The 22,456-nt window shown below is 38.8% G+C and overlaps 1 protein-coding gene across 7 annotated transcripts in view; it reads left to right on the top strand.

Moving 5' to 3' along the window:
- Positions 1-22,456, top strand: part of SNX10 (sorting nexin 10) — an 84,758-nt gene that overhangs the window by 60,327 nt on the left and 1,975 nt on the right. For 4 of the 7 annotated variants that reach the window (XM_005549940.5, XM_045387625.3, XM_045387624.3 and 1 more), the window contains 4 exons: positions 11,075-11,161; positions 14,571-14,671; positions 15,083-15,181; positions 21,858-22,070. In XM_005549940.5, the coding sequence (XP_005549997.1) occupies positions 11,075-11,161; positions 14,571-14,671; positions 15,083-15,181; positions 21,858-22,070 (500 nt within the window). Of the gene's footprint in view, positions 1-7,898; positions 8,020-11,074; positions 11,162-14,570; positions 14,672-15,082; positions 15,182-21,857; positions 22,071-22,456 lie in introns of all 7 variants that reach the window. The other 3 variants (XM_015447617.4, XM_045387623.3, XM_074035323.1) reach the window with 1 other exon arrangement.

Here is a 22,456-nt window from a genome sequence, read left to right as displayed (position 1 = left end):
TGAGACAGAACCCAGACTCCAAATGGAAAGGCAGGTGGCTGTGACAGGAAACGCATTTCAGACAGTGTCTTTTGTGGAGCTAGGCATTTTTGTTCTTTTTATATTCGAATGTCCAGAGTGAGCTGTTTGATTTTTCTGTACTACTCAGGATGCTTGCCTCAGCCTTGCTGAACTCATCTTGTCGGGTGTATGAGTGAGCATTTGATCCAGCTGCACACAGTCCCTTTCATGGAGTCGGACATTCTTGCCCAAGCACCTGCTCCCTCCTCCATAAGGGCACTGGGCTCTTTCCTTGGCACAGGGCTCAGTTGGTGTAACTAGACTGTTCCTCCCTGTGTGATGTGACCTGAAGTGTGGGCTGAAACAACCCTTTTGAATGTATGTGTGCATGCATGCATATCTTCCCTGCTTTCCTGGATCATGATGGCTGCATTCTACTTTTAGAGATTTATCCCTTTAGGATAAGTGCTTTTCCCCTTCCCAAATGCACATACTTCATACTAGGTATAACAGCAGCTTCTGGACAACTACCAGTTATTGACATTTTAGCGATGATACATCCATCAGTTCTTTGGCAGGGGATATTCTGAGTAGGGCAGGCCGAAGTGGGCCCTGGAGAGTTGCACAAACCATGAGGACTCCACCACTGAGGGAGGAGATGGGGCACTATGGGGAGAGCCAGCAGGGAGGGATGTGTTGCCATTTTGGATGAGCAGCCCCTAAGGTTAATATTAATATGTCCAAGATACGCTTATGCTGACCCATGGTCATATTCTGGACTTGCTCTAGGAAAGCATGTTTTTGATATTGGGAAACTGACTGGAAACTGACTGGGCTGGAACTGATGATATCATTAACAAATAAATAATATTATCTAGGATCCTGTGATTCTGGGTACTTTGATGGGAAGCAACAAGACAGAACATTTTCCCACTCCCCAACACCTAAATTTGTTGCTCCTCTCTCCCTCGTTTCTTCTTTCTCCCTTTTTTCCCCTCCAATCCCCCGCCTCCATGTTTCTCAGTCTCTATTATACTCAGTTACTAAGTGTTCCTATTTGAAAAAATAGTTAGGTTTCTATAAGAGGCAATTTACAGTCTTCTGTAAGCAAAGACAGGCAGCTGGGAATATTGTCTTCACACATACACACCAGGTTTCAGAGAAGGCTGCTATCATTCTGAGCACTACATTTGTGTTATAGTTACTGTGAGGACTCTGGTATTTTTTTCTGAGCCTGTCCCAGAGAAAGATCTTCCTTCCTTTTTTTTTTTTTTCTTAACTCTTCTTCCAGATTTTAAAATAATTGTTCACTGCAGAACATTTTTGGAAAAGTATACAGGAAAAAATAAAACTTTGAGCTATTTCTTTCTAGTCTTTTTCTATACATATGTATATGTCATTTTTAGAAAATTGAGATCATACAGAATTTATAGTTTAATATCTCACTCTTCCAGCTTAGTGTTCTAACACATTTCAAGAAATACTTTACCAGCTCTGTTTAAATTAGAAGTGTCTTAGAAAAGGAAAGAATTAGTAAACATAAATTCATCTTCACATTTGTTAAGAAATGAAAAAAGAGTAACTTTACAGTGAAGAAATGGGACAAACACTTCCTCAGCCAGGTGATCACTGTTAACACTCACAGTGATGTTATGTTGATAGCATGTACCCTGGAAATGATAAAAATGGCATTTTACCTTTTGAAATAGGTAGCTTTCCTTCTGAAAACCTGTAACACCAATCTAATAATGAGACAAACATGAGACAAATCCCAATTAGAGACATTCTGCAAAATACCTACCAGGGCTTCTCAAATTGTCAAGGTCATGAAAAATAAGGAATGCCTGAGAAACTGTCACAGCCAAGAGGAGCCCAGGGAAACACAATGACTAAATATAATGTATCTCAGGTGGGATCTTGGAACAGATAAATGACATTAGGTGAAAATTAAATCAGTCTTTTTTTTTTTTTTTGAGAACGAGTCTTGCCCTGTCGCCCAGTCTAGAGTGCAGTGGCGCAATCTGGGCTCCCTGCAAGCTCCGCCTCCCAGGTTCATGCCATTCTCCTGCCTCAGCCTCCTGAGTAGCTGGGACTACAGGCGCCTGCCACCATGCCCGGCTAATTTTTTGCATTTTTAGTAGAGACGGGGTTTCACTGTGTTAGCCAGAATGGTCATGATCTCCTGACCTCGTGAGTGATCTGCCTGCCTCAACCTCCCAAAGTGCTGGGATTACAGGCGTGAGCCACCGTGCCCAACCAGCAATCTTAATGAAGTATGGACTTCAGTTAATAATAACATGTCAGTGTTGATTAATGAATTGTTACAAATGCAGCATGCTGATATAAAATGTTAATAATAGGGGAAGCTGGGTGTAGGATGTATAGGACCACTCTGTACTATTTTCATAATTTCTCTATATCTAAAACTGTTTAAAATAAAAGGTTTATATTAAAACAAGTATCATTGACATATATATGCTCACATAAAAAGATTTCTGAAAGACTGTACAGTGAACAAACCAATAAACAAAATAGTATTTATAAATGTAGGTTACGCTCCCGTTTGTGTTAAAAAATTGCACAAAGCTTGGTGTGTTGGTGCATGCATGTAATTCCAGCAACTTGGCCAAGGCGGGAAGATCACTTGAGCCCAGGAGTTCGAGGCTGCAGTGAGCGATCGTGAATAGCCACTGCATTCCACCCTGTGCAACGGAGTGAGACCTCGCCTCTTAAATCCCCGAAACAAAAAAATACACAAGGTAGAGATGATAATATAATGAACCCCCATGTATGTACCTACCAACCAGCTTCAACAGTTTACTAACTCATTATTAACTCATAACCAAGCTGTATCCCCACCCCACCTATTTCCTCCTGCTACCACAGTCAATTATTTAGAAACAAATTCTAGGTATTATATAATTTCATCTGTAAATATTTCAGTAGGCATTTCTAACAAATGACCTTTTTAAAAAATGAACCATATTATCACATGTTAAATAATTAAACAATTCCTTCATATCATCAAATATTCAATGTGCAAATTACCTTGATTATTTTGAAAAAAATTATATACTTGGTTATTCTAATTCTCTATTTAATTAGGATTCAGATAAGGACCACACATTGCATTTGGTTGATACATTGTTTAAAGTCTTTAATTCTCTTTTTTCCCCCTTTTGCAATTTATCTGTGGAAGAAATTGCATCTTTTGCCTTGTAAAGATTTTCACATTCTCGATTTTGCTGATTGCATCCTTGTGGATGCCAATTATTTCTTACCGCAGAAGAGGAGGTTTTTTGTTTTTTGTTTTTTTTCCTGCACTTTTCCTAATGTGTTACAGGATATGAAAAGGTAACTCTCACTGATTTGGGATACTGCTTGTGTAAAGAAACTTGAAACATTGTGAACTATTATAAGTCCTGTAAAAGGCAGGTCTAGCTAAATCTCTCCACAGTTGTTTATCCTGAAGTAATAAAAGCTTTTCAAAAAGTCATCATTCAGTACCACCAGAGGATGGTATTTAAACATACTCCATGCTGTAGAGTGGCAAGTAATATCCCTTGTCCTATGTCTCTTAAGTTATTTGTTACAGCTGTTGTTAGGAAATAAAGGAAGGTTACTTGATATATTCTTTCTGCCTTTCTATTTTGTTATTTGTAAAGAATATAGTATAAGAAATGTGCTAGATTTTAGTTGTGAGATTGTTATATAGGGGTCCTGAATAGCACTCCGGTGATTAACACACTGGTAAATTCTTTTTTTTTTTTTTTTTTTGAGTCAGAGTCTTGCTCTGTCGGCCAGGCTGGAGTGCCGTGGCACGATCTTGGCTCGCTGCAACCTCCGCCTCCCAGACTCAAGCAATTCTCCTGCCTCAGTCTCCCAAGTAGTTGGGATTACAGGTGTGTGCCACCACACTTGGCTAATTTTTGTATTTTTAGTAGAGACGGTGTTTCACCATGTTGGCCAGGCTGGTCTCAAACTCCTGACCTCAGGCAATCCACCTGCCATGGCCTCCCAAAGTGCTGGGATTACAGGCGTGAGCCATCACACCCAGCCCACACTGGTAAATTCTATAACCATTAGTTCTATGGAAAAGTACCTAGCGCATTGTTGGTATACAATGTATTTTAAGTGAATGAATGAATAGTTTAAATACATGAACATGTAAAACATTACTTTGAAATAGGAAAAAAAATGTCCTAAGAAGGAAGAACAAACTGAGACAAGTTTGCATTTTTATGGTAGAAAATTCTCATCAAAGCTATGAAAAATTAATATTCACTTAACGCCTAGATGTTCTGCTTTATTAGCTTTCGTCTTGTGTGATCTTTCTGTAATCTAAGTAAATTTTTTTTTTTTTTTTTTGAGACGGAGTCTCACTCTGTCGCCCAGGCTGGACTGCAGTGGCCAGATCTCAGCTCACTGCAAGCTCCGCCTCCCAGGTTTACGCCATTCTCCTGCCTCAGCCTCCCGAGTAGCTGGGACTATAGGCGCCCACCACCTCGCCCAGCTAGTTTTTTTTTTTTTTGTATTTTTTAGTAGAGACGGGGTTTCACCATGTTAGCCAGGATGGTCTCGATCTCCTGACCTTGTTATCTGCCCGTCTCAGCCTCCCAAAGTGCTGGGATTACAGGCTTGAGCCACCGCACCCAGCCTCTAAGTAAATATTTTTACAGTTAACACCTACTCATCTTTACTGTGCTACAAAGATTCAAACTAAGCTATGATGGAAAATTTTAAAAAACACACCTATCACAATGGCTAAAATAAAAAATAGTGGTAATCCCCCTAGAAACTGTAATAGGTATGTATGATATATCATTGTGGGGTTAATTATATTTCCCTAGTGGTTAATGATGTTGAACATCTTTCCTCGTGCTTGTTTGCCATCTGAATGCCCTATTTGGGTGAAATGCCTCTTCATGTCTTTTGCCTGTTTTCTAATTAAATTCTATTTTTTAAATATTGAGTTTTTAGAGTGAGTGAATGAGTGTTTTGAGACAGGGTCTCGCTTGCTGAGGCTGGAGTGCAGTGGCGCAATCTCAGCTCACTGCAACCTCCCACCCATCTGCCAGGGTCAAGCAATCCTCCCACCTCAACTTCCTGAGTAACTGGGACTACAGGTGTGAGCCAGTACACTCAGCTAATTTTTAAATAATTTTTAAATGTTTCATAGAGATGGGGTTTCACCATGTCGCCCAGGCTGGTCTTGAAACTCCTGAGCTCAGGTGATCCTCCCACCTTGGCCTCCCAAAGTGCTGGGATTACAGGAGAGAGCCACCTCACCTGTCTGAGAGTTTTTTTTTTTTTTTTTTTTAATGTATTCTAGATGCAAGTCCTTTATGGGATGTGTAATTTGCAAATATTTCTTCAGTCTGTAATTTGCTCTTTTAACGTTTTTCACAGTGTCTTTTGCAGAGCAAAGATTTTTAGCTTGGTGAAGCCTAATTGATCACTTTTTCCTTATGTGAATTGCCCTTTTGAGATCAAGTCTAAGAACTCTTCTCCTGGTCCTAGGCTGCAAGATTTTTTTTTTTTTTTTTTTTAGATGGATTCTCGCTCTGTTGCCCAGGCTGGAGTGCAGTGGCGTGATTTCGGCTCACTGCAAGCTCCGCCTCCCAGGTTCACGCCATTCTCCTGCCTCAGCCTCCCGAGTAGCTGGGACTACACGCCTGGCTAATTTTTTGTATTTTTTAGTAGAGATGGGGTATCACTGTGTTAGCCAGGATGGTCTCGATCTCCTGACCTCATGATCCGCCCGCCTCGGCCTCCCAAAGTGCTGGGATTACAGGCATCAGCCACTGTGCCCGGCCTGATGTTTTTTTTTTTTCTAAAAGTTTTCTCTGATGTTTTATGTTTGACATTTACATCTGTGGTTTGGTTAGTGTTGATTTTTGTATGAGGTGCAAGCTTTAGGTTGAGGTTCATCTCTTGGCCTATGGATGTCCAGTTGTTCCATAACCATTTCTTGAGAGGCTTTTCCTTCTCCTTTGAATTGTTTTTGCACCTTTGTCAAAAATCAGGTGGGCATATTTGTGTAGGTCTCTCTCTGGGTTTTCTGTTCTCTTTCATTGATCTACTGTGTCTGTCCCTCTAGGACTCCATTGTCTTGCTACTGTAGCCTTAACATTGGGAAGAAGGCTTCCTCCCACTTTATTCTTTTTCAAAAAATTCTTGGCTATTCTAAGACATTTCCCTTTCCATATAAATTTTAGAATAAGCCCATTTATGTCTTCAAAAAAAATCTTGCTGATATTTTTTATAGGAATTGTGTTAAACCTACAGATCAATTTTGGGCAAATTTATCTCTTAATTATGTTGGGTCTTCCAATTTGTGAACATAGTATGTCTCTGCTTTGATGCCTTTCAATAGCATCTTACGATTTTCAGCATAGAGGACCTCTGCCTTTTAAAAGATCTTACTTGTAAATCAGTTGGTTAATTCTGAAACATTTAATATGCACTTAGTACGTGCTAGTACCATGCTTGGTGCTAGAAATACAAAAATGAAATACAAAGCTTTAAGAAGCCAGAAGGACAGAGTTTGAGAAGAGCATGTTGTCTGAACTGGTATTTTAGCTAATAAAAGTAGAAAAAACTTCCCCCTCCAAAACAATACAATTACAGTGAAATTGGAAATTGCCTAATATTTATTATTACTAAAAGAATCACTAGATAGAACATGTTTTAGAGTACAGTCTTTGGAAGAAGGCAGATGTGAGTTTGCGACTTAGCTCAGACTGGTCATTTGACTTTGGGCCAGTTGCTTAAGCTTTAGAAGCCTCATTTAAAATATCTGTAGAGTAGGATGAGAATATACTGAGCTCTGAGGGTTGTTGTAAAGATTGAAGAAAACATTTGTGAAACAGTACAAAGCACGGCACATGTCGAGTGCCCTGGTACAATACAATACAGTTATTGTTATTATTAGTTTCATCTCACATAAGGGCTAAGGAAAAAAAAAGACAGGGTAGAAGTGGATAATGGTCAAACCTGGGGTGTGGGGATGGGGGAAAAACAGGGAAATTGAAATCAAAGGGTGATTATTATAGGATAACACAGGAATTAGATCTTCAAAGAGTCTAGGAGTCTTTCTTTAGAAGTCTGTTTTCACATGGAGAACAGTAGGGACAGTTAGTCTAAATTTTTAATTCCACTCTGCCTGGCTTTTTCCTACTACATATAGTCGTTAGGCCCAAGAAGTCATTAAAGTGTTTAATAAGGTTATTAAATTGACTAACTGCAGCTGCTGAAGCAATTTTCCTAGGAAATCCATATGATTCTAGGTAAGGGGCTGTGGAACTGTCCTCTGTGGCTGACAGCCTGTCAACATTCCTTTGAAGGATGGCGGGCAATGTCATGAGGGATGCGTCTAATTAAGAGATTAGAGGTGAACCTTGGCTTCCTGGGTGTGCTATTTGTAGCTGAGAGTATGGGGAAACTTCACTAATTCCTACTAATTGCAGAGTGGGGGAGGAGGAGACCCATGTGAATTATAGAATATTTTAAAATAAATGTACTTTTATTACTTTCGAGTACATATTTTAGCTCCAACTAGGCTAACAAATTGTTGCCTGGTACAAGTCTTAGGGGACTAAGTTATTGAAGCTATCAGAAGGATTTTCAATTATTTCTATGTAAATAGGTACTTCTGGGTTCTTTAGGGTGCTAGAAAACAGTTTGTTCTACCAGATCTTAAACATTGCTCTTGTATCCCTATGCTGTTAATTGGCACATCCTTAGAGGAAGGGCTTTGTTAAATAAAATAAACTTTAGACCAGCTGCTAAATAACTTACCATTAATTCATGGAGCCCAAGAATCCAAGTAGATGAGGTTTTAATTTCAAGTGAAGTTTGATTTTCCTTTCCTGAAGGCAGTTTGTTTATTCCTGCAGGCATTTATTTATTCATTAAATGATACTAATGGAATGCATTGGATGTATCAGGCATTCAAGTCTTACAAGACAGCCTAAGCTGCCCTACAGGAGCTTAGCATCTGCTAGAGGAGGCCTACAGGTAATTACAATACAGCACAGTAGGACATGGTGAGTAGGGACTACGCCCAAGGCAATCCCAGAGACGTTAGGGGCTCAGAGGAGGGTCAAATAAGTCAGACTGGGTGAATCCGAGAAGGGTTGCCAGAAAAAGTGGGGACCAAGTTGCATTTGAAGAATGAATTGGAGTTGGCAAAAAACAGTAGAAGAAAAGAGAAGATTAAAAAAAAAGAGAGAGAGAAGATAAAAAAAAAAAGAGAAGATTAAAAACAAACAAACAAACAAACAAACAAACAAAAAAAAAAACGGGCAGTAGGGTGGCCTAGCAGTCCAGGCAGAGAGAACAGCTTGGTCGAAGGCTGAAAGTGTGAAGTGGCGTGTTGCTTAGGGGGACCTATGCTTAGCCTTTGAAAATAAGCAGAGTGAAAATCATGAAAGGCTGTATTGTGCTAGTTTAGGAGTTTGAACTTGAAGGTTATGGGGCAGCCTTTGAAGGATTTTCAGCAGGAAAGCAACATCATCAGATACGTGTTTTGGAGCCATTCTTGTCTTCATGTGGGAAATGCACTGGATATGGGCCCAGATATAAATTAGCAGTTCTTGCATTAATGTTGGGCTAGAGGTCCTTAAACCAAGGCAGTAGCAGAGGGAATAGTTGTGAGTGGTTCCAAGGAGAATGACTCTGAAGGACTTGGTCTGTGTGGATTTGGGGAATGAGTCAAACAGAGGGGTCTGGGAGAACTGGATTTCTAGCTGGGGTTGGTGGGAGATGCTCTTCACTGAGAAGGGGAGCAGGATGATGTGGGAAGGGTATGGGCACGGCGTGCTCAAGGGACTTTTAGGTGGATCAGGCTAGAGGCTGGATCCATGGGAGAGGTGCCTGGACTGGGATGGAGCTTTGGATGGGGACCATCAGCCCATGCGAGGAGGTTGAATGTGTTTGGATGAGGTCACCCTAGAATTGCAATAGTGTGCAAAGAACAACGGCCTGGGATGGCATTCAGGCACAGAAACATTTCAGGGAGCGGAGAAGAAGAAGTTTGCCATCCACAAGAGAATAGTGATATTTAGCACTCCAAGTTAAGTATTTTCAGGATTGAAAAAATATGTGGAGTCTTAGTGCTGCAATGAATTTTGAGTGTGCATTTAAAATTTTAAGAGACACACACACATACACAGTGACAAGAGATGGAGGTGAAAAGCATAGACCAAGAGCAAAGTATCTGGATTTTTGCTTCTGTTTCCATCCCTGGGCAGAATCTGCTTTATCACACTGTGATTAGGGAATATTATGGATACTTTGGTTTAAAAATGGTCTTTTAGTCCCTCTTGTAATTTAGAATATGCTTTTAAGGAATGATGGTTGTCTCTTAATGCACATGAAAAAAAAAATAAAGAAATAGAGAAGAAGAAATAATGGCCAGGGCACAGTGGCTCATACCTGTAATCCCAGCACTTTGGGAGGCTGAGGCAGGAGTGTTGCTTGAGCCTAGGAGTTTGGAATCAGCCTTGGCAACATAACGAGACCCTGTCTCTACAAAAAATTAAAAAATTAGCTGGGCATAGTGGCACCCGCCTATAGTCCAGCTACTGGGGGTGAGATTGGCTAAGGTAGGAGGATCATTTTAGCCCTGGAGCTTGAGGCTGCAGTGAGCCAAGATCGTACCACTGCACTCCAGTCTGGGTGACAGAGTGAGACCCTATCTCAAAAATCAGAAAAAAGAAAAGAAATAATGGCCAAAGAGCATCACTATAGGGTTATCTTGTTCCTTTTTTTTTTTTTGAGACGGAGTCTTGCTCTGTCGCCAGGCTGGAGTGCAGTGACGCAATCTCGATTCACTGCAACCTCTGCATCCTGGGTTCAAGTGATTCTCCTGCCTCAGCCTCATGAGTAGCTGGGACTACAGGCACGCGCCACCACACCCAGCTAATTTTAGTAGTTTTAGTAGAGATAAGGTTTCACCATGTTGGCCAGGATGGTCTCAATCTCTTGACCTTGTGATCCGCCCGCCTTGGCCTCCCAAAGTGCTGGGATTACAGGCGCGAGCCACTGCACCCGGCCTATTGTTTTAAATTTTACCCCAAGTTTTCTATTCTTATTATCTTTATAAAAGAACAAAATTATCTACTGTACATGACTTTTAATATCCCTAATTTCTATGTATAACACAAAGATTATGAAGATGAAATGATTTAACGTAGGGGAAATGTATTTTAAAAATAGAAAAGTATTATGTAAAATAAGATGTTCCTCTTTCTGTTAATAAGTTGTTATTGCTTATTCTCATGTGGCTGGGATGTATGCACAAAGTCAACTTCAACCCTCTTTGCTTACTTTTCCCATGACCTTTGGTATCCTTTCTTTTTCTTCTTTTGAGACAGGGTCTTGCTCTTTTGCCCAGACTGGGGTGCAGGGGCACAATCAAGGCTCACTGCAGCCTTGACCTCCTAGGCTCAAGTGATCCACCCTCCTCAGCCTTCTGAGTAGCTGGGACCACAGGCGTGCACCAGCGCGCCTGACTAATTTTGTATTTTTTGTAGAGATGGGGTTTCGCCATGTTGCCCAGGCTGGTCTCAAACTCCTGGGCTCAAGAGATCCTTCCAAAGTGCTGGGATTACAGGTGTGAGCTGCCATGCTTGGCCTGGTGCCCTTTCTTATTTGTGTCCTAATAAGCAACTTACCCAGAAGGGCCCATTGTTTCAATTTGGAGAGATGAAGAAAGTAAGAAATGATCACTTTTTAAATTTGAAAAAAACCTGGACCAATTTTTTATGATTAAAAATTAAAAGTCAGTTTTACAGTATACTTTGTCTTCAGATAACCAGTAAAACTATCCAGAAGTGCTCCCACCTCAGTTTTGCATTATTTAAAAAATTCCGTTATGTGGCAAAAGTGTTTTCTGGATTTGCTCGTGGTGCCTGATTCATTAACTTTACTTCTTGTTTTTTAAAATATTACAAGTACCACATTGGTTAAAGCTCATTTCAGTTTTGTTTTAGTGCAGTCATTTGCTCAGTTCTTTCCAGTCCTACTTGCACTTCTGAAGGATAATTCTTTGTTTATGATGCCATTACAGGAATTTGTAAGTGTCTGGGTTCGAGATCCTAGGATTCAGAAGGAGGACTTCTGGCATTCTTACATTGACTATGAGATATGTATTCATGTAAGTATGAAGTCAGTAGAAATAGTAATTTTGAGGGACTTTTATGGGATACATTTTATGGGATAAAGTTGACACTTGTAAAAGTTTTTCTGATTCAAAAAACTGAATTTGAATGATTACAATTCATGCTTTTATCTTACATGAACTAGTAAGATGGTTCCTAAAGTTGAAAAATTACTTATTTGAATCCCTTATTGTTCCTTTGTTAATATTAATATTTTAATGTTTATTGCCTTCACATACGAAGATGCGCATGCATCTAAAATGCACGAGTAAAGAGTACTTATAGCTCATTAATGGCACTTCTTATGATCTGCTATAGCATATTTCTGAATCATATGATGCCTGATAACCTTCAAGTTTGAGAGGATATAGAGTTCTTTGGAAAAAGAGATGTGTGGTGTTTTATATATAGAATCAGAAGGTGGGAAATGGATATGTGCAATTATTGTGATTAATTTGTCTAGAATCTGAGTAATTAATGTAACTAGAAATGACGTGCCTTGCGTGGATCCTACTGTGTTACAATCTCTTGAACAATGTTGTGTGGTGTGTGGCCTTCTGTGACCATCTTAAATAAGGGTACGTAAACTTTTTCTGTAAAGGTAGTAAATATCTTCAGTTTGTGGGCCATACAGTTTCTATCGAGACTACTTATTTCTGCTGTTGCAGGTGAAAAGCAGCCACAGACAGTGCATAAATGAATGAGCATAATTGTATTCCAATAAAACTTTATGTGCAAAGACAGGTCTCAGACTAGATTTGGCCCTCAGGCTATAGTTTATTGGCCCCAGTTTTGAGGACAATACTTTTTGCCTCTAAATCAGATGCATATCAGATGCAAACTAAATTAGTTCAATTGGGGAGCATAGAAGCTGACCCAGATTGTATCCGTGACTTCATAGCACAAGTGAAGTAAAATGTAACCATTATTTAATCTTCCCATTATAAATAGCTAACTTGGTATATTGGACACCCAAACACCAGCCATAGAACTTTTCTTTTTTTAAATTCTCCTTTCTTCCCTTTTTTCTCTGAAGTTTCCCCAACTTCAAAAAATAAAAGAAAAACCCAGAATTGCTTTTTTGATTGTGTTGTAAAGCCATTCCAGGATACGCCATGGATTTTGATTCTGTTTTGGTTTTATTCATAAGCTCACACTGGAGTTGCATTCTGTGTGGAAAATTATGACTATATAAGAATAAACATTTGAAGTAAAATGAAATATTTTTAGTTGCCTTCTAACTTTCTCCAAAAAAATTGTGCGTCCTTATCACGCACTTCATGATAGGCATGAAATTTAATTATTCCCAGGAGTGAATGGAAGTATAGATTTTTCTCTGCTCTATAAATAGCCTGATGTAAATTCAGAAATCTCCATCTGGAGCCAGAAATGATGGGTTCCACAAATAGTATTTGATGGTGTCCTGGCACTTCTCTGAAACGCTAATAAATTGACAATGGCTAAGCCTTGGCTTGGTGGACAGCAAAAACAAGCAAATAGATTTAGAGGAACTTAATCAGTTAGTGATCTCAGTATCCTCTAATCTTGAAGAGACTTCCACCTGTCATACAATTAAATGTGGATGGCAGAGCCAGGGAGTGCTGGTTGGCTTCTCTTAGTTGTTAACCCATAGAGCTTTGAGGTAGAGAAGCTGGTCTTACAACTTGTTTAAATTAACCTCAAGGAAGATGATGTCACGCAACTCTGGGATCTTAACGTTTACTTGGAATTTTAAACTAGTAGACCCTAGAGCTGGGTAGCCATCGTAAATACTCCTCTGAACCTGCCCTGCAAATGAAGGACTTATGGGTGGACCTCAGTCTGGTGTAGGTACCAGGTGGATTTTTAGATATTGATAGCCCTGGTGGTTGTGAGCAGAGAAATTAAAGGGAGTTTAAATGGACCCAGCCTGTGTCTGAGATGTCAGGAATCCCTGTAGTGGTCAGGGATTCTTTAGGGAGAGGGTACTGGGAAGATACCTGCTCAAGCCTCGTTAGGGCACTAGTTCTGGTATAACATGGTCTGCAAACCTAGTCCCCAAAGAGCACATTAGAGTGAGGCCCTGGTGTGCTCTAAGTCCACCCACAGAATGTTATTTGCCACAAACTCCTTCCAGCGGGTTTTGCTGCCATATCGTTAAAGATAACGGGATTTAGACCAGTGGCTGCCTTGGGGGTGAGCCTCTTAACCTGTCTACATTCTGAAGTTTTCTGAACTTTACAAAGTGTAAGAATACCAGGAACCATGTCATATATTTCATGAGAACAGTTTAAGAGCTAATGCACATAATTACTTAGATTTCCCAAGGAAAACAATCGCTGGGCATATGAAGTGGTAGAATAATAATTTTTGAAATAGTACTCATCTTGGGGGTAAAAAATTGTTTCTCATTTAGATTAGAAAATCGGATTTTGAAATACAAAGAATAGAGATACTCATATTTTCAAAAACCAGGAGAAACAAATATTTTGCTAGGTTTTACTCAAAGGAGAATATTTACTCTCGTCTTACATTTACCCAAAGGAGAAGCATTGTGGCTGAGCTTAGCATAGGGACGCCATCGGTGGCTTTTTCCAAGTCTGCCTTAGGGTATCTGGAAGGAAAACAACACTTAGTAACTAATGGTAATATTAATAGACAACATTGGCCAAGTGCTTATTATCAATCCTCACAACCACCCTATGAATTAGATATGTACTAGTTCATCCCATTTTAGCACTCAGGAAACTGAAGTTTGAGTGACTTGCCCTGTAGCAGAACCAGGACTGGAAATCCGGTCGGCCCTGTCCTCCATGCCAGATGCTTATCCCCCACGCACTACAGCCGTTCTCTGGCTTGGATGGACATACTCTGTCTCACATACAGTAGAGAAGGGAAGGCTGTTCTCTAGTTTAAAAGTGATTTCAGGATTCCTGGTGATTTGTGTGATCTGCAGGGTGGCCATGTCAAGGAGATGAAGATTTCTGCAATGTCTCATAAAGGGTCGTGAGGAGGTGTCTCTAAGCCCCAGAGGCTCCTCCAGCTTACGTGGATGGTGGTAAAATGCAACGGATGAACCGGAGCTCCTACCTGTCATTTATATGTTAGGATTTATTTTTTATTATTTATTCTTGAAAGCAGTGCTCATAGGTGAGTAGGAGGCTCCTTCAGGATGCAGGCAGTGGCCAGGTCATACCTCGCCCTGGGGCAACACTGCTTATTTCCATCATCCCGGCTGTCTTCAGGACTGTTATCTTCCTGGGTTATATGCAAGATTTCAGAGTACTGGCATAAATATAAATATATGTTTCGTGGTTTAAATCCTATTTAGAATGAATATTGGGATCATATTGTGAATTATAGATACAAGAAATGCATTTTTTTTTTTCCTCAGGTGAGACTCATTTTTCTACTTTTTCTGTACAGACTAATAGCATGTGTTTTACAATGAAAACATCCTGTGTACGAAGAAGATATAGAGAATTCGTGTGGCTGAGGCAAAGACTCCAAAGTAATGCGTTGCTGGTGTAAGTGATTTAGAGTATATTGAGGAGACTTTGTCATTATATTGAATATTTGAAATTGATGTTCATTAAGATTTATAAGATATGAAGGATTTTTATAGGCTTTTGCCTTGATTACAATATTTATGTTTAGTTTTTTAGCTACTGCATCTGAATTTAAAATTTATCCCTTAAATTTTACCAACTTTGATAGGTATAGGCCATGAAAGGCCTCAGAAATGTTTAAAGACGGGTTTTTCTTTAAGCTGACTTCCGCATATCCTTATTATATAACTATATAATGTGTAATCATAATTATAGAATAATTGTGTGATAATAATCATCATACGTAATTTGCCTTCACTTTGAGGGATTTCTGTAACAGAAGCACCTTGAATTAATCATCTAAAAACATTTTTTTTTCTTTCTCCTAAGACAACTTCCAGAACTTCCATCTAAAAACCTATTTTTCAACATGAACAATCGCCAGCATGTGGATCAGCGTCGCCAGGGTCTGGAAGATTTCCTCAGAAAGTAAGTGTCCAGACACTTCTGTGGCCAGACAAGGGGTGTGAGCAAGCGCTTTGCAAGAGCTGCATGGTGGCGCGGGGAAGAATGTTCCTGTTTCTGAAATGCTAATAATCTGCACTAGAGCGAAACCCACTGGTCCATTTCCTATATTAGAGCACCATCTTGTGGCTCACATCATCTGGTACATATTTGGGACCAGGTCTTCCAGGAAGAAAACAATGAACGAATTCAATTAGATAACAAATACATGGTCCTTTAAGCTGTCAGGCAGATCCAAATTACATGGGAGTTTAGCTGACAAAAGTAAAAATTTGCCAGGAAACAAATATGCCTACTTATCAAAAGGTGCTTCTTAAAAACTGCCTTTGTTTACAATGCTTAGAATTTACAGACCAAAATCAGTTCAATAATGGGCTGCTAATATCCTTCTGGGTTCCTCTAATGGTTTAATGCTGATCTTTGAAGGGAATGTTTATAAAGGAGTATTTGGTGGCGTGTGAACAGTCTCAGTGAGTTATTAACTCTGGATTACTCTGTGATGGTGGGCATTGCAGTTAAAGCTGCCTGAGTTCACACTACCAGTGATTCCCCCCCCGCCCCTCCCCGGCTACTCTTTGGAATGCTGGAATACCCAGAATGCTAGAGGCCATATAGCACACTGATTTACACCCAGACTCCGAGACCAGGCTAGCTGGTTTCAGACCCTCACTCTGCCACTTACTAGCTGGGGGCTTGGGCAGATCGTTTACCTTCTCTGCCTGTGTCTTCCCGTCTATAAAATGGGGTAATCACAGTACCTACCTCATAGGGTTGTTGAGAAGATAGATGAGTTAGGTGTCTGGCATGCAGTGTGTGCTGTCTTCATGTTGGCTGTTAGTATCTTAATGTACTTAGACATGAGACAGCTTGTGCTTTCCTAATTTCCAATTTTGTAGATAAGGAAATAGGCTGAGTCATGTGACTGCTAGTTAGTGACAGGACCCAATCTCCTGAACTGTTTCTTTTTCTAGTAGTTTCAGGATCTGAAGTCATCTCCTTTGGGGTTCACTAAACAGGACCTTAGAGCTAGCCTGAAATAATATATTGCCTCCTCCCCATTTGGCTCTCTCATAAAGGGTTTGGATATTAAGTATGCACATTAATATTAATATTTATTTCTATTAGATTGACTTAGTGCCTTTCCTTTGAAGGTGTCCTAGAGACATACAGAAAGATCCAAGATTATAAATTGAGGGAGAGTGGGCAAATGAAGAGAAGCCAGAGGATTAAACATGGCAAGAGACCAGAAGAACAGATTAGCAGAGCCAAGTCCTCCAAAAACATTTCATTGTATTTTTGGGGGATATCACAGGCATGGCAGAACAGAGACCTGGCCAAGTTTTTCCTGCCCTTTCCCCTAGAGGAGGCCTCTGATTTTAATTGTTGTCTCTATGAGGCCAAGGTGGCTGATGGCCTCTCCCTTGAGATGTGGTCCCCGCCACACAATTCTACAGAGTTGCCTGTCACTCTAGTGTAGATGTTGTCCTGGGGGAGCTGTGGCAGCTTGTCTTCTATAGGGAAGTCTTATTTCAGGTCAGAAGACAGCACCTGCCTCTGAATTATATAGCTAGTTAAGTGCAGGGTATATGTTTTTGACGAGGAATTACTTCGTTGTTTTGAACACAACCTTTCTATCCACAGTTGATCTACCCAAATTAATGACCTTGTGAGTGTCATTCAGCCATAGTGGGGTTATGCTTGTGCCAGGTTATTTTTGCATAGTGCATGGTTTGACTGTTTGCTGGTTGTATTTGATGCAGATGTCATAGTAGAAAGTGTCCTGGTTCAGAACTCAAGGAGCTGAGTTCTAGGTCTCCCATAATCATGATTCCTGGTTTTTTCTGTAGCTGTATATGAGCCTTGGAGCAGTCACTTCATTCCTTTTAAGCCTTTGTTTGCTATAGAGTGGGGTAATATTACCCACCCATAGCCAACCTTACTGAGTGGTTGTGTCCTACAGATGAAAAGGACTTGAAAAAACCTCCAAAAACCATGCAGCAATCCTTCATTCAACAGAGGTTTATTAAGTGAATGCTTAATCCTGTGTGCTGCGGACATAGGACTGCACAGAATGAACAAGTCCTTGTCCTCCTGACACCTCCATTCTAGTGGGGAGCACTGTGTACATACAGGGCTACGGCTAGATTCATTAACGCTGAATCTGGATTGGCATCCGACTGGGTTGTCAAATCATGGAGTTGGCAGGGGGTTCTCTTGTGATACCATTTGTTCCACTGTGGTATGTGAACATTTGCCTACAAGTTAATATTTCACTTTAAAAATGAAAGCTGGTGCTTCTACACAGCCTAAACCTGAAGGAAGTGAGGAGTCAAATACCACAGGGCTGGCTTCAGGCCTGACCTGAGCTCTGCGGCCCCTGCTGACCCTCCCCAGCCTCCCTTCTGTGTCCTTCAGATCTGTGCTTGCCTGGGTTGTGTAAGGCAGCACCCTCGACGTCTTTGCCCCTGGTGCGCTCTACCCTCACCCAACCCAGGTCCACTTTAGGAAACTAGATATGATGTATACCTCGGCACTGTGTCTTGGCCCCAGTCTGACATCCTCTGAACCCGCATTGGTTACCTGTTAAGTAGGGCCAGCCATCAATAGCCTGTACCTTGTTCGTAGAGGAATTTTAGAAACCACAGCATTAAAACATGGAAACATGCTTGTATTGTAGGTTTTTAGCATGTATTTTTAAAGCCTGGTTTTCATGTAAGTTTTGAAGTTATGAACCAGAAGCACTAAATATGTTCAAACCTTTTGAAACCACAATGTCTTTGTATATGTGTATATATACCTATTTTTCTTTAAGGTCATTTGTGAAATGATACATATTTAATAAGAAAGTACTGATCTTTGTAGAGGAATTAGAAAATTGTTTCTTTGACTAGGTGCCAAATAAGAATAATTTCTACCATTTATTGAACACTTTCTATGTGTTTGGCATTTTACATGTTTTAGTCTCAGTATTTACAAAAATCTTAGGAGTTGGATATTATCTCAGTTTTATAGATAAAGAAATTATAGGAAAGGTGGATGTACTATATGAATCTCAGGACCTGGCAAATTTAAAATTAGCAGTACTTTTAAATGCTGGCTAAATTTGGTATGATAGTGAGATTTTTCAAATTACTCATTTTTTTTTCAGTCTTAACTATAATCTCCCTTTTGTATTCTTGCTCCTGAGTAATTATAAACGTAAAGTAACTTCTAATAGTTACAAAAAGTAAGTTATAGGCTAAAAAATATAAACTCAGTAAGTCTCCAACTATGGAAAATGGAATTCCTACTAATTTTTAGGTTTGAATGGGATTTTCAGTTTAGGTTTGAACAGATTTATTCATGAGTGGGAGCTGCTTTCCTTCTTTACTGAATTCATCCCATTAATACAACTACATTTACCCTACAGTTTAGACTTTTCGTGTCATGGTTTTGTATTTCTTCAAATATTAAGGAATATTAAAGTTTTTTTACAAAAGGCTAGTGTTGAACCATGACAGCTAGTTTTACACACACACGATTTTTATGTCTTTGTATTCAATAGAGGGCACCACAGCACAGATCATGAATGTCTTCAATGAAGATTTGTAGGTTTTATTTTTTCTTATAGTAAGAGCTAAACAGGCTGAGTTAATTTTTTTTCCTACATCAAACTGCTAATCTTCCATGTACTATACAGATGTGTATATATATCATTGTATTGGGTTCAGTAGACCCAGGACATCCTTAGTTAGGATGAAATGATTTTGCATAGCTATATATTGTTTTTAGCTAAACCATCATATAAATACATCTAATAAAATCATGTTGAGGAAAACTGCTTTTCAACTGTGTCCAATTTAGGGAAAAAAACAGATTTTGCTTTGTTTAGTCTAAAATTGTTATGGGGAAAGGAATAAATTCTGATTTGCACTATAAATATCTTTTTAGAAATTATTTTAAAATCCTAGAGGCTATTTTTCATTCCTTTTATAAAGATTTGAAAATCATATACTTTTTAAATGGAGGTTTCTACAAATGACATTTTATTGACTGTTTTACAAAGTACTCTTTATATTAGGTTTGAAATTGATTTTCTGCTATTAGGTTTGTTTGTGGAAAATATGGCACAAACATGACTAGGGAAAAAATAAGATTTAATATTATGATGGTGGCAGTCACAGCCCTCTCTGATAGTAAGCCAAATAGTACTCAGAATAAATTAATTATGCTCACCTAACCAGATGGGAAAACACTCTCAAAAATTTTCATTTTAAATTTCAGAATGAACTATCTGACTATAAAATAAAAAGCATATAAATACATTTAAAAATTATTTTTGCTTATTTAAAACTCATATTCATGGAGTATGGTGGCATGAATTTAGCCAGAGAAACAGAGGAGATTCCAAAGACCAAAACGGTCTAGCCGACTGACTGGTTTGAACTCTAGGCCTGGGGAAGTGTTCAGATGTCCCCTCCTCAGCCACATCTTTCTCCCTCTTTGGAACTGTGAGCTGGGTGAGCCTGGCTCCTTCTCTTTTCATCTGTGTGTCCTCCAGATGGCAGTATTGAGCAGAAAAAGAAAACACTGGGAAATAATGAGTCTAATGTACAGTAAAATTGGAAATTGAATTATAGCTCAAGAAAAAGGACAGTAGCCTTGAGGTCCCAATCAACCTGGACTCTGATCACTTTTGTTTGCTGTACCCATGTGTTAAGTTACTAGCAAGTTAATAACAACACGTGAGCGGTTCAAGGCTCAGTAGAATTGCTTCAGACATGAAATAAAGCTAAAATGAATTTGTGTCCAGTATCATTGGCATTAGTGCTCATTACTTTTGTGGTGTGATGCCTCAAACCATCTAAAATCAATTTTAAAGATTACCCATTATTTTATAAAGAAAATAAAACACATTTCTAACAGAAACAAAGCTGTGAGTACAATCCCATGAACAGTTCCTTGTACTGACGGCAGGCAGGAAACCGCTGACAGAGGCCACAGGAAACAGTCTGCTCACTTCGCAGACTTCACGATCCAAGTTCATATTAATGGATTGTTGTCTGTAACTCTTCTCTTAATCTGAAGTATTTAAAACCAGAACGGTAAACATTTGTAAATGTAGAAAATAAATCTCAAAGAGTACAGAGGGATTTACTACTTAGCTACTTGTACTTGGTGAATTAATCATTATCATGTGACATGGTCATCTTCTGGGAGGACCCAGGAGTGAGGACACAGGGAAAAGGAAGGATTTAGCTGTTTTGCTTGAGGTTTTGCCTTTTGAAAAGCACAAAGGTTTTACTTTTCCTTCTAATAGACCAGTAAAGAATATTTTCTCAAACTGTAAACCTGCTGAAGCAAAGGGGACAGCTAGATTTTGGTTTTAATACTGTGCATTTTTAGGCATTTTTGCCTTTGTTGAGAAATAATTTATTTTGTAGAAAAGGACTTATTATAATGGCCTTGGATTTTCACTAAACTGATATTAATGGCCAAAAGAGATTTACTTTCCTTATTACTTGTTTAAACAAGCAGAATATAAGGTAAGGTTCATTTGGTCTGAAATACATGATCTATTTTTCACAGATCGTTATACTGGAAATATCTTATGTTGAACAAAACTCTACTTGGTTTTAGTGTTTTAGTTTTGTCCCCTATATCCGGTCTTAGTGTCTCCTCTTACATAACTATTGAACTATTATTCGTAGAGACTAAATTATCATATGTCAACATCTTTGCTAAAAGATAAATCAGTTTTTATTTAAATATAAAGGTATACTTTGATTTGATTTCATATTCTAAGATGTGCATTTCAGAGAAAACACATTCACTGATATGAATTTGAGCATCTATAGATTTTGCTACAGGATAGTTTTTAATCTTCCATGTAGTCCTGATGCCCTGGTTGAAATCTGTTCTGTCTTTGTAAACTTTGATCTTGAATGTGGGAAGAGCAGTATGTACTCATCACAACCTTATCATATTTTAATTATATATATGGTAAAGTTGGCTGGGATCAATTTTATTTGGTTGCTCATTTTGACAACACACAGATTCAGTGCTCCTAAAGATTTTGGAGAAATTTATAGTTAACCTTAAGTATTAAAAAAAAAGCCATCTCTCTCATGAGCTGTTGTAAACATGCACTTAAGTATATAACTATACTTGTAAAGTTTTAAAATGTAAAATATGCTGAGAATTGTATCGACTTCTTCATACAATTTTTAATAGTAGTTGAAAGTTTTGATGTTTCATGACAGCCTATCTCATAAAGATCACTGAGTTGACATGCTGTTGGCAGTAAATTTTTTAAAGTAGAATAAATTTCTATGACTATTTAAGCAAAATATTTCCATAATTAATCCACATGGTAATAACAGATGGGTAAATTGAAGAAATGTCCTTGAAGTTATTCTTTTAACAGATGTTCTTAACTATTAGCTTCATGTTTTTACCCACCTAAATTTCCAAATAATTGAATAAAAGTTAACATATGCTTTCCTCCCCTTAATGGGCAGAGCCCCATAATTGATACAAAGTTTACCACAGGAGAGAAATTACCTTCAGTGGTACATTTTCTAATGTTTTTCTTTCTTCTACCCTATCACTGACCATCTTGTTCACCAATTATTTTTCCTTTTTTTCTATTTTAATACAGAGTCCTACAGAATGCACTTTTGCTTTCAGATAGCAGCCTTCACCTCTTCTTACAGAGCCATCTGAATTCAGAAGACATTGAGGCGTGTGTTTCTGGGCAGACTAAGTATTCTGTGGAAGAAGCAATTCACAAGTTTGCCTTGATGAACAGACGTTTCCCTGAAGAAGATGAAGAAGGAAAAAAAGAAAATGATATAGATTATGATTCAGAAAGGTATTTCCTTGCATTTTGATTTAATGTATATGTATTTATGTAACACATAGTGCACATATGCATGTGTATAGATATATATACACACTTCACTTTTTTGTTGATGTAATACTAAGATAATGAAAAAATTAATTGACTGAGATTTTATTGAGCTGTGACAGCTCATCATAGTAGTCTTCACACACACCTCCACACTGAATTAATGAATGCAGTAGAAATTCAATTATTTGCATTCTGATTATGTGACTTTCATTTAGTCAGACTTGAATTATTCGCGTTTAAATTATCTAGCTAAAAAAATATCCAACTGCACTCCAAATGGCTAATTAAAAGTCCAAATTTCCTGTCTCTCTTTGTGACTGGAGATAATTAAAGTTCTCCTCTGTTAC

The sequence above is a fragment of the Macaca fascicularis genome, chromosome 3 (genome assembly GCF_037993035.2).
Source record: "Macaca fascicularis isolate 582-1 chromosome 3, T2T-MFA8v1.1".
Lineage (NCBI taxonomy): Eukaryota > Metazoa > Chordata > Mammalia > Primates > Cercopithecidae > Macaca > Macaca fascicularis.
Note: the sequence above shows the minus strand (reverse complement) of the source record. Positions and strands in the feature narration are given on the sequence as shown.